General features: G+C 38.0%; 1 protein-coding gene across 2 annotated transcripts in view; it reads left to right on the top strand.

The window, feature by feature from the left end:
• PTPRT (protein tyrosine phosphatase receptor type T) overlaps positions 1-13,118 on the top strand; it is a 1,002,137-nt gene that overhangs the window by 808,355 nt on the left and 180,664 nt on the right. For both annotated transcript variants that reach the window (XM_045528255.1, XM_045528256.1), the window contains exon 13: positions 9,352-9,388. In XM_045528255.1, coding sequence (XP_045384211.1) covers positions 9,352-9,388 — 37 coding nt within the window. The remainder of the gene's footprint in view (positions 1-9,351; positions 9,389-13,118) is intronic.

Consider the following 13,118-nt stretch of genomic DNA (forward strand, 5'->3'; position numbering starts at 1 on the left):
CCGGCACTCACCATGTAGTCATACCTCCATCCCCTCCCCCCACCCCCCACCTCCCCGAGTCAGCACTCCCAAGTATGACCATTCCCCAGACGGTGCGCGACGCACTCATCATGTAGGCATACACCCATCACCTCCCCCCACCCCTGTCTCAGTCTGATATCCAATTGGTATCCTTCCCCGATGTGCTTTTAGGTGATGATCAGGGAAACCAATTTTCTGGTGAATACATGTGATGCTTGTTTTTCCATTCTTTGGATACTTCACTTAATATAATGGGTTCCAACTCTCTCCAGGAGAACCAAAGAGATGTCGTATCACCGTTATTTCTTATAGCTGAGTAGTACTCCATGGTATACATATACCACAGTTTACTAATCCATTCGTGGATTGATGGGCACTTGGGTTGTTTCCACATCTTTGCGATTGTGAATTGTGCTGCTATAAACATTCGGGTACAGGTGTCTTTGTTATAGAATGAATTTTGTTCTTCTTGGTATATGCCCAATAATGGGATTGCTGGATCAAATGGTAGGTCTACTTGAATCTGTTTAAGGTATGAGAGACAGGAACACTCATACACTGCTGGTGGGACTGTAAACTAGTGCAACCCCTGTGGAAAGCATTATGGAGATACCTTTTTCTCTTTTTCTCTTCTCTATCTATAAATCAGTTGATCTATCACCTCTTTATTCCTAAATGCTTTGATGTGCATTTCCAATGTAGCCACAATACTATTGCCAGGAAATTGATGTTGATGTAATACTGCTGGCCCCAATTTTAACAATTGTCTCAGTTGCATCCTTTACAGTAAAATTTTTTTAAAAATTCTTGTCCAGGATCACACGTTGCGTTTAGTTGTCATGCCCTTCGGAGTCCTTGTATCCCTGTCTTTCCTTGGCTTTTAAGCCCTTGACTCCTTGAAAACTACAGGCCAGTTATTTTACAGAATGTCCCTCAAATTGGGTTTGTCTGCGGTTTCCTCATGATTAGATTCAGGTTATGCGTGTTTGTCAGGGTCAGGAACATCGCAAAAGTGATGTTGGGTTCTTCTCAGTGTGTCATATCAAGAGGCATACGATGTCAATTTGTTCTATCACTGATAATGTTAACTTTGATAAATTAAAGTGTTGTCCACCATGGTTTTCTCCACTATAAAGTTACTATTTCTTTGCAATGTATAAGTATTTTATACAGACATATTTCTAGCCTATGGGAAATCTTGTTCTTCACCAAAATTTTATCACTTCATTTTGGCATTTGCTGATAATTTTTGTCTAAACCAACTATCACAAAGATCTTTGCCAAATGATGATTTTCTAATGCCATCCTTCATTCTACATTTATTAGTCAATGTCTGTTGTGAGGATGAGTTCTCCTTTCTCCTCTATTTTTAATGTATTCATTTATTTATATGAATAAAAATTCATAGATTCTTATTTTATTCAGTAGGTTATAATTCATTACCATCATTATTTATCTTTATGCTAAAAATTGTCCCAGACTTAGCTAGTGGAGCCCCTTCAGGATGATTCCTTTGTCCTTCTGGCATGTGTCCATTAGTTCTTGAAAATTCCTTTTCTTTCTGACATAGTATCTGCTGCATTCTCTGCACCAACTCTGGTTCCTTTTAATGGGGAATGATAGAAACTGAGATCTGGTAACAGGTGGGTGTCAATGCTAGTGAGCATCATTGACTCTAAGGCTCTTACAGTAAGTCATAGTTAAAAAGTCTTTCTTATACATAGGTTATAAAGGAATTTACCCATATCTGCTTCTAAGTCTTATATAATTTAATTTTTTTAGATGTATAAATTTTGCTGTTTGGTGTTTATTTTTGTGTATGGTGTAAAGTATGAATCTAATTTTACCTATTTCCCCAAATATTTGTCTAGTTGTCCTGGAAACATTTATTAAAAGGTCCCTGATAATTTGAGATGCCACTTTGATCATATTTTAAATTTTCATATATTCTTGAGTCTTTTCCTGTTCTATTCCACTAGCCTGTTTGCGGATTTGTGCACTGGCACCACCCTGTTAGGATGAGGGGCTCTGTGCTTTAATACCTGTAGGGAAACTCTCCCCTCCCAGGATTCCTTTTTCAGTCATTTCCTGACTCTTCTTGCATATTCATTTTTTCATACAAAGTTTAGTGTACACTTACCCAGCTCCATAAAAAGTCTATTAATAATTTCACTGGGATTGTATTAAATTTTTAAATTAACTAAGGTGAACTGACATCTTTAAGATGTTGAATTATCTTACCTGAGACAAGGGATGTCTTTCTATTTATTTGTTCCATTCTACTTTGTGTGTTTCAGGGGTCCTTTAAAGTTTTCTTCATACAGGTTTTGCACATTCTTGTTATTACCAAGTATTTAATCTTGGTTGCCTTTGTAATGGGGTTTTGCTACCATTATGTCTGACAACTGATTGTTGGTTGTATGCAAAGTAACTAGTGCCTTTGTGTGTAAATTTTGGGGTTTTCTTGGGGAGGGTGCATAGATATTCATACCTATCATATTCCTTGTTAACTGTGGGTTTTAGCCTAAAAAAGTGTCCTTGTTTAATGTTTTTTGAGTTGAATTTTTGTTTGATATCAGGATAACTAACACTGCTTTCTTATTTTTTTCATTCACTGTTTATAGCTTTCTCCAATTCCTGTATTTTTGCCTTTCTGAATAATGTTTTAGGTGTGACCTTTATATACAGAAAGTAGTTGAGTCTTGCTTTGTGAGTCAAATTGAAATCTTTTTCATTTAATTTGTGTGAGCTAAACACATTCACATTTGTTGATATGACTGATATGTTTTATCTTGACTCTGCCAGATATTGGTATATCACAACTTACCATATTAATTGTATAATACTTGTTGCTGTGCTTGTTTTACTCTTTTATTTTAAAATTTCATTTGATATTTAGGAAGACTTGTAATTTTGTTCTAGTAGTTACCTTTATTTTTATATTTTTAATACCTTTCATCCTTATCTTGTTTAAACTTTGGCTATCTAGTTTGTCAATTTTTTATGGTATCCATTAACTTTCACCTATTTCCTATACCACAATGAATGATCTTATACTACTCTACTCTTTCCCTATTTCTTCTCTTCCTTATTTTCAATTGTATTATTTCTATATTGTCAGAAGATAATGTTTATATATTCTCCTTTCATTGTCCCTACCTTATTTTGGTCTTAGATTTATAATTAAATATATTAAATGCTTACCAACAGTCCTTTTGCTGAAGTTTATCCTCTACTGATTGTGCAATAAAGATTCATGAGTACAGTATTCCCTGCACTTTGGAATGTTAAAAGCTATTTTTCTATAGCTTTACTATTTGAAAAACTCCTGGCTAGCTATAAAACTCCTGATTCATACTTTCTCTGAGCTTCCTGAAAATGCTGTCCCATTGTTTCCTTGTCTGTTTGTTGTCTTTGAGAAGTTTCATGATAGTCTAATTCTCTTTCCCCTGTGTATTTTTTATCTTTTTGTCTAGAAGCCTTGAGGATCTTTTTTTAAGTTTAACACTATGATATATCTTGGAGTTGATCATGTCCCTCTTCTCAGAGATTCCAACTATACATATATTGGATTTTCTTTGCCTTACTTTTAAACCATTTTTTCACTGACCCTTGTGAATTTTTTTTTTATCTCATTGTTTTTGTCTTTGTTGTGTTTCTCTCTTTCTTCAATACCCCCTGTTAAATTACTTCTTTGGACATCTTGCCATCTAACCTTCATCTCTGACATGATTTTTTTTTCTTTTATTTCTCTCCTGAGTTAAATCAACTCTCTTTTTATATTTTCCTAATTTTTTGTACATTTCAGTTTTCAACTCATGCTTTTCTAGATCAAAATTCTGGATATTTAATTCAGCTTAGAGTATTATGTTATCTTTGTTTTCTTCTGTTTCATAATTGTTTTCTTTAAGAGTTTCCAAAGTGTAGTGGTTATCACGTTCGCCTCATAATTGTTTTCTTGGTGAAGATAGAGTTTCATCACTTGTGGTGTTTTGATTTTCATTTTCTGTTTTCTTTATATAGTAGCTTTACTGAGTCCCTTCAATTTTTTTAGTTGTATAGATTTAAGGTGATTTATAACATTCCCAGTTTAGAAACACTCTGTTCTGACAGGGTAGTAAAGTACGGTTTCTTTAATGAATGATTTTTTTTTTTGTATATGTCATGGAAGATGGGGGTGGGTTCTGATGTTTCTTTCTTGTTTTTATCTGTTTACTTTTATGATCCTAAAATTCTCTCACTTTTTTCTTTTTCCCTTCACCCAATTGCGCAAGGTTACTCTCTCTTCTTTTTACCTCATTTCACCTGCAAGTGATGTCTATTGAAGACTGCCACCTTGAATCAGGTGTTCTTTCAAGTCCTCATAGTTTTGATCTACCAGGAATGATTTTTAGCATTTTCACAGGTAGCATGGACTTCGTCTTTCTGGAGCTTATTTTAGATCAGCTATATGCATTCTGCTAGCTTGTCTCTTCTGTCTTCCAAATTGTGTTTCCATATAACCCTTGCTCTTCACAAAGGCTTATGTTGAGTGCCCCAGAGAAATGTCATTTGTATTTGGTTCTTATTTTTCTACAAACAGGGACTGTGACATTTTGAAACTTCTCTGTATGTTAGTTATGCTTAGGTTGTGTATTTTGTATAATTTTATTTTTTCTTTTTGTTTTTATGTGTTGTTTTTCAATAACATTCAGGAATATTTGGTGTTATATTGTTACTCATTTCTCCACCTACCCAGAGCAAACAAGAATTTCTGGTTGATTGGTTGTGCGAGTGATGGATCTAGAATAATCAATGATGACCGCTCGGTTTTTTACCTAGTCAACTGAGTAGATGATAGTGGCATTTAATTAAATGGGGAAAACTAGTGATGGACGAGGCTTGGAGTGAAAATGAGGGGATAAACAGAATTCTTTTAATAGTGTTTGATTATGAATAGTTCAAGTAGACAGATGATCCCAGACATCAGGAACACCAGTGTTAGAAAAAGAAATATGAGACTGCTGAGAACCATGTCTACTTTGCTCATGCTTAGAACCCCAGTACCCAGCACAATACCTGTTGCATAGTCATCATTCAGTAAATATATACCGATTGACTGAATGAATAAACGAATTAGGTAGGTTATCAGGGGGTCCCAGCCCAGTCTTAGAGGAAAATTAAGGCATGAGCCAAAGTAATTCAAAAAAAATGTGGAAAGAGTCCAGGGTCAGGGCTAAATCTCATCATATTAACCAGAGAAGTTCAATCTTAGAGAAGACAAAGGCACAAGTTAGAGCAACTGAGGAAACTTTGAAAACTATGGGGTCAGGGCTAAATCCCGATCCTATTAAATGAGGAGTCTAATGGGGAAGTAGAGTAGGAATTGCAGGTATTACTCATATACTGAGGGCTTCTTCATTAGGTTGGCTGTGTGACTTAACCTAAGTTTTTCTGGAGGAAAAGCAGTGGCTGCTGAAAAACGTGATACCCTGGACACTTATACTGTGCAGTCCTCAACTGGACAGGCATCCTATAACCTCAATAAATAATGGAAGGATGTACAGGTGGATGGATGGATAATGGATGGATTGTTGGATGAGTCAGACTTGGCCTAGTCTAAAAATGGAGATTATAAGCAGATTCAGATGCAAGGCATTCTGGGAAGCCAGGTAGGTAATAGCTTACCAATATATCTGCAAGGGGTGAGGTGGTATGGAGTGGTATCAAGAACTAAGAAGACAGAATATTGATAAAACAGGAATACTGCCAGTAGCTGAAACCAGATTCAGCAGTTGAGGACTTGAAGCAACCTTAGAATGGCCTGCCTACTGCACCAAAGTGGCCTTTTCTACCCTGTCCTCTGTCATTTGATTGATGGGATAATTGAGCCACAAAGAGGGACAGAGATTTACTCAATATTGCACAGCACTGGCAAAGTCTTGATTAGAAGCAGTTCTCAACAGAAGCACAACAGTAAGGACATTAGGTTCTACCCCAAAGTGATATATACCTGTGTGCAGATTTTAGTCTTGAATGGGAGGTGGAACATGAGTAAGGTTAGAATAATGAAGAAATGAAATTGTATTGTCCCATCCCAGTATATATGACAGACCTAGAAGTAGGGTATAGTAGAAATAGAACAGGAAATACACTAATTGTTTTCATTCCCCAAAGCCTTATACAATCTGAGCACAAAGAAAATACTCATTTCCTGTTTACTGAACTGTTTGGGGACTTGAACACATGCACACTGGCCAGACCTCTCATATGATGGAGTTCAGGTGTCCAGTGTATTCCTCATTTGCTGACAGTCTAATCACGCAGAAGGTCAAGAGAGTGATACTCAGGGCTTTGTTATTCTGTGCCTAATTCTAACCAACAAAGACAAATTGGTTATGAAATTCAAGTTGTCAGGAACTTAGGAGAAAGCAAACATGTCCACATCATTTTTGTCAGAGTCAGGAAGAGTTAAGTATCATCAGACATGCACTCTAGACTGTAAGAAACAGACTTTAAAAAGTATAGGGCTGATGGGTGGTATTAGAAAATGGTTTGTTTTCATGCACAAATCTGTAGAAGGAAGATGATTCTAAGGAGAGTTAGAAAGTTCTCCTTATCTCAAATGATGCAATGAACAAAACAAGGCAGTAGAATAAACAACTGCAGCTACCCAGAATTCTCTTTAATGAGAATTCCCACAAAATGCAAGTGAGTGTTCACCTTTGTGGGGAGGAATTGACCAGAAGGGGCATGATGGAGACTTCTGAGGCACTGGTGGTGTTGGGTGCTGGTCATAGGTGTGTGTTTACATGGTGAAAAATTTGTTAAGCTATTTTTAAGATTAGTATACTTGTCTGCATGTATTTATCAGATTAATTGTACAACAGTTACTAACATTATTTCCTTCAGGACTTATTTTTTAAATAAGCTTGGATTTAGATGTTAGTTGTAACAAACAGTTGCACTTTTCTTTATTTATTTAATATTTTCTTATGCATATCATTCCATGCTATTGCATGGCCTTCACAATCATTTTTGTTACCAGCTTCATATTAATAATATTCCAATATATGGATAGACTACAACTTTCTTTTCTTTTTTAATCTGTTTTCTTTTATTTTTAATTTTTTTATTTCAACATATTATGGGGGTACAAATGTTTAGGTTATGTATATTTCCCTTTCCCCACCCAAGTCAGAACTTCAAGCGCGTCCATCCCTCAGAAAGTGCATGCCACACCCATTAGGTGTGTATATACCCATCCCCTTCTCCCCACACCCATCTGCCCGTCACCAATGAATGTTATTATTATATGTGCACTTAACTGTTGATCAGGTAATACCAATTTGATGGCAAGTGCATGTGGTGCTTGTTTTTTCCATTCTTGGTATATTTCACTTAGTAGAATGGGTTCCAGCTCTGTCCAGGATAATACAAGAGATGCTAGTTCACCATTGTTTTTTGTGGCTGAGTAGAACTCCATGGTATATATATACCACATTTTATTAATCCACCCATGTATTGATGGGCACTTGGGTTGTTTAGCAGCAATTGTGAATTGTGCTGCTATAAGCATTCGAGTGCAGGTATCTTTTTTATAAAATGTCTTTTGTTCTTTTGGGGAGATGCCCAGTAATGGGATTGCTGGATCAAATGGTAGTTCTACTTGTATCTCTTTGAGGTATCTCCATATTGCTTTCCATAGAAGTTGCACTAGTTTGCAGTCCCACCAGCAGTGTATGAGTGTTCCTATCTCTCCACATCCATGCCAACATTTATTGTTTTGGGACTTTTTGATAAAAGCCATTCTCACTGGGGATAAGTGATATCTCATTGTAATTTTGATTTGCATTTCCCTGAAGATTAGAGATGTTGAGCATTTTTTCATATGTTTGGTAGCCATTAGTCTATCTTCTGTTGAAAAGTTTCTGTTCATGTTCTTTGCCCACTTTTTGATAGAGTTGTTTGATTTTTTTCTTGCTGCTTTTCCTGAGCTCCATATAGATTCTAGTTATCAGCCCTTTATTGGATGTGTAACATGTGAATATTTTGTCCCATTCTGTAGGTTGTCTGTCTGCTCTTGTGATAGTTTCCTTGGCTGTGCAGAAGCTTTTTAATTTGATCAGGGCCCATTTATTTATTTTTGTTGTTGCTGTGATTACTTTTGGGGTCTTTACAAATTCTTTGCCGAGGCTGATATCTAGAAGAGTTTTTCCAACATTTTCTTCTAGCATTCTTACCTATTCATGCCTTACTTTTAAGTCTTTTATCCATCTTGAATTAATTTTTGTGAATGGTGAGAGATATGGATCCTGTTTCATTCTTCTGCATGTGGCTATCCAATTCTCCCAGCACCACTTAACAAATGGGGCTTCTTTTCCCCAGTATGTATTGTCTGCTTTTTCAAAGATCAGATGGCTGTATGAGGATGGTTTTATATCTGGGTTCTCTGTTCTATTTCATTGGTCTATGTCTCTATTTTTGTCCAAATACCATGCTGTTTTGGTTACTACAGCCTTGTAGTATAGTTTGAAGTCTGGTAATGTGATGGCTCCAGATGTTTTATTTTTGCTTAAAATTGCTTTGGCCAATGGGCTCTTTTCTGGTTCCAAACAAAGCACAGAATTATTTTTTTCTAGATCTGTGAAATATGATGCTGGTATTTTGATGGTGATTGCATTGAATCTGTAAATCACTTTGGGTAGTATAGACATTTTAACATTGTTGATTCTACCAATCCATGAGCATGATATGTTTTTCCATTTGTTTGTGTCATCTGTGATTTCCTTCCTCAATGTTTCATCATTCTCTTTGAGAGATCTTTTACTTTCTTGGTTAAGTATATTCCTGGGTATTTTATTTTCTTTGTAGATATTGGGAATGGTATTGAGTCTTTGATTTGATTTACAGACTTGACTATTGCCAAATGTCCTTTAAGTCTGTGCATGTGGATGTATTACTGCTTGTAACTAAGTTTCCCAAGAATGCCCTTGTTCCATTTGCTCACTCATGCAACCGAACCAAACACGCTACGTACCACAATGTACCCACTAAGTGTCATTGTTAAAGTTTTTGGGTACTAGACAGTATCTTATATGTTTATAAAGTGGTTCTGCCAAGGGAAGAGGTTTAGAAGCCAGGAGATGAACCAAACAATGTATGCACCTAGCCTGAGACGAAATAAAGAAATGGAATTAAAAGGTGATTTCAATGGGGAAAAAAAATGGAAAGGATAAATTTAAAATTATAATTAAAAAGACATACGCATGTATGTATATGCATAGATATGTATATTTTCTTTATATAACCCACAGCTAATTAACTGGTACTTCATTTTTTTGTTCACAGGAGACCAAAATCAACTGTGTTCGTCTGGCTACGAAAGGTATGTTGGCATGTCCTTGTCTGTCTTCAGCTGTTCTTTAGCCATTTCAGTAATATTTTCCCTCTAGCCACACAGGGAAAATTTAGGCAACAATGACAGAAAACAACAAGAAAGAATTGTTATTTTCACTGGGGTCATTTGCATCTAGACCGTACATTCTAGGGTATATATTAGTAGCATAGTGCCTAAAACATAGTAAGAGCTCAAAATGTATTTACTAAATAGATGGATGAATGGATGAATAGATGGGTGGACTGGTATCAGTGGAGTGATGAACATAAATTTACTGAAATATTCTTCTGCTATATATTTTCATTGTATTTGGGTCTGTGTTTACGTGAGTGTTTTTCTTTAAGCACGTCTAGCCCATCTTCTGGATTTTGTACTTCATTCAATTGGTATATGCCTTCCAAAAATTAGGTGATTAGTGTTGGCACCTTTAATAATGAGAAAACAAATGCTGCATTGTTATGTTGTTGGCATTTTCAACACTTATCCCCAAAACTAAGGCAGCATTGTTCAGGCTTATCACTTTTGTTTTCCTAATTATAATTGAATTGCCTGGCTCTTTCAACTGGTACATGTTTCTGTTTATTACTTTTTTTAAAAAACAAAATCAATGAATGGTTTGTTATTATTTAACCTCTTTCAAGGTTGAATGGTTAGAAATCAGGTTTATCTTTTTGTTAAAGAACTGATATTTTTAACAACAACCCCCCGTACACACACACCAAAATAGGGCAATTCTATTCTATTTCCTGCATGTATCGATAGCATACGTAGTTTCATAGATTGCTTTCAAGGAGATAAAAATTGTAAATATAAGTAGACAAATAACCATAGATTATAAACTATAAACTATAAACTATAAATAAAGGCAGCACCCAATTATATATGTGTATGTGTGTAACTATATACACACGTGCACCCACCCATGTACACACACATATGGGTGGGGGAGGGAAGACAGAGAGAGAGAAAAAAAATATCTGTGGCTATTGGACAAAACATGCACCAAGACCTACCACACATGACTTTTACAACCAGCTCAAAAAGAAGAAAATCAGCTCAATACGTAGACACAAAAAGGAAGATGCAGGAGGAAGGAGAAGGCAGAAGCACTGAGGATTCACCAAGATAAGAAGTCACCCTGATTTCACATAAGTCATAGAGGGCGGCATGTCCCTAACTTGTTCCCTCTCAGGAACTCAGGCTACTGGATGGAAAGAGATAAAATACTCTCTGTGAGGCAAGGAGAATTGATGGCCTGCAAACAAAAGTGACACGAATCACAGGCTTTGGCAGACTTTTCCACTGAAGAAAACAGATAATATAGAAGGAAGAACACCATCAGTTGGGTAGCACCGGGGCCCTAGACAGCAGTCACACAGCTGGGTGTCTGCAGCTTAAACAGGCAACCAGAGAGGGAAGGGAACTCACAGAGAAACCTTCACCATGATATGCTCTTTGGCTTCCTGATAGCTTCTGACCTCTAGACCAGGAAGAGGTCAATGCAATGACTCTGCGCTCCATGGGGTATGCGGGATTCTAAGGACACCCTCTGGGATGTAAGCCCTTTGAAAGGGTAGCTTTCTGGGTCATATTTTCTAAACTGGAAATTGGGAATATGTGACCTGACAGGCAATAGGTACAAATGGGGACGATGGGAGAATACCTAAAACTATACTTTCCTGGCAATTTCAGGACCACTGCCCTTAAAGGCATGGAAGCCCACCATGCCTGGCTTCCCCAGAGTTGCATTGCTGATGTGAAGGAGAATTGCAGTGGCATTTAAAGAACTAGACAGAAAAGCTCTCTGTGCCCCCTTAGTATAAGGGCTTCTCCTCTTGCTTGGTCTCTAGGTTACTATGTTCCTTCAGTGGTGTGTGTGTGCAGGTGAACTGTGGATGTGAACAGGCAGGAATGCACGAATGGGTATGAGTGCCCAGCTGCCCAAGCCAAGGCAGGGCTCTGAGAGGTCAGGTATTGGAGAGTCCAGGCATATACATCCCAGCTTTCCAGAGTGAGAGCCAACACTTCAGCCCAAAGAAACAGGGCCCCAGTAATACTTGGAAATGGAGCAGAGAGCTAATTAATGCAGCATGCCAGTCAACCACCATTCAGCACCACATCAGATGAGAAGGATGCTTGGGGAATGCAGAGAGAGGGCAAAGGGAAGGAGACCTCTGTCTGATTACTGTCCACTCAGTGCCAGGCACTACATTTGGAATATCTAGGGTCGATTAAAGGCAAACCTTATTTAACTCCATCCATTACCCATGAGAAGTTTGTATCAAGGATCTAAGGCCAGGAATCAATATTTGACCCATCTCCCCAACTACCTAGATCAAAGTCCTTCTAGGTAGGCTTGCTGGAAACAATATTCCTTTAACAGAGGAAAATACTGGGAATCCCACAGGGGTATATAAAGTCCCTGAGATGGGCTATCAGCCCTTCCCAAGCTCTTCCATCTCTCTGTCATCATGGACCTTCCTCACAGGTCTGCTGGCAGCATCCATCTTCCTGAGTGTGCTCCCATGTCAGACTCGAGGCCAGTGCTCTGATGATGGAGCAACTTGCTGCTGTCCTGGCCCTGACCCTGAGAGTCCATCCAGTGGGATCAGCTGTGTGATCCTCCAGAACCAGAACATTGCTACTTGGAATAGCCCCAAGCACTTGGTCAGCATCATTCTGACCTGCCCCTAAGCCCAGTGCCTCTTACATTAGACACGCTTCTGGCTCCAGCATACATCTCTAACCCTTGACTTTCGGAATGTTGCTACTAATCATCCGGGATCTAATTTAGTGCTGTTCAGTTTGGAAGGTTGCAAAGCAAGGGATCTATATTAGTTTTCTGTGGCTGCTGCAAAAAGTTCTACAGATTGGGTGGTTTAAACAACAAAAAAATCATTGTCTCGCAATTCTGGAGGTCAGAAGTCTGAAATCAAGGTGTCAGCAGGATTGGTTCCACCTGAGGACTCGGAGGAAGGATCTGTTCCATGTGTTTCTTCTAGCTTCTGGTGGTTTGCTGGCCGTCTTTGATATTCCTTGGCTTGCAGAAGCACCACCCTGATGTCTGCCGTATCTTCACCTGGCATTTTTCCTGTGTGGTTGTCTGTGTCCAAATCCATGCCCCCTTTCTTTTTTGTTTTTAAGAGGCAGGGTCTTGCTCTGTCACCCAGACTGAAGTGCACTGGTGCAATCGTAGCTCACTGCAGCCTCAAGCTCCTGGGCTCAAGCAATCCTCTCACCTCAGGTAGCTGGGACTACAGGTGAATGCCACTGTGCCTGGATAATATTTTTTTTTTTTTTTTTTTAGAGATGGGATCTTGCTGCATTGCCCAGACAGGTCTCAAACTCCTGGCCTTAAGCCATCCTCTCACCTTGGCCTCCCAAAGTGCTAAGATTACAGGCATGAACCGTTGTGCCCAGCCCCAAATTCCCCCTTTTTATAAGGACACTGGTCATATTGGATTAAGGGGTAGCAAAAAGCTAACACAACTGCCTCAAATCCATTCTGAAGCCCTTTACTTGACACACTCTAACCCTAGGAATAGATCTGCTTAGAGCTGTAGAGAGAAAACCATAGCCAATGGGTAAATAAGCATTAAGTTTTGTTTTTGAAACAAACAACACTATTATTCAGATTTTGAAGAGGAAACAATAGAAAATCAGGGAGCAGAAAAGGTCAATTTAAAAATCAGGTTTTGTTCTTATAGTTAAAACTGGA

The sequence above is a fragment of the Lemur catta genome, chromosome 17, assembly GCF_020740605.2.
Source record: "Lemur catta isolate mLemCat1 chromosome 17, mLemCat1.pri, whole genome shotgun sequence".
NCBI lineage: Eukaryota > Metazoa > Chordata > Mammalia > Primates > Lemuridae > Lemur > Lemur catta.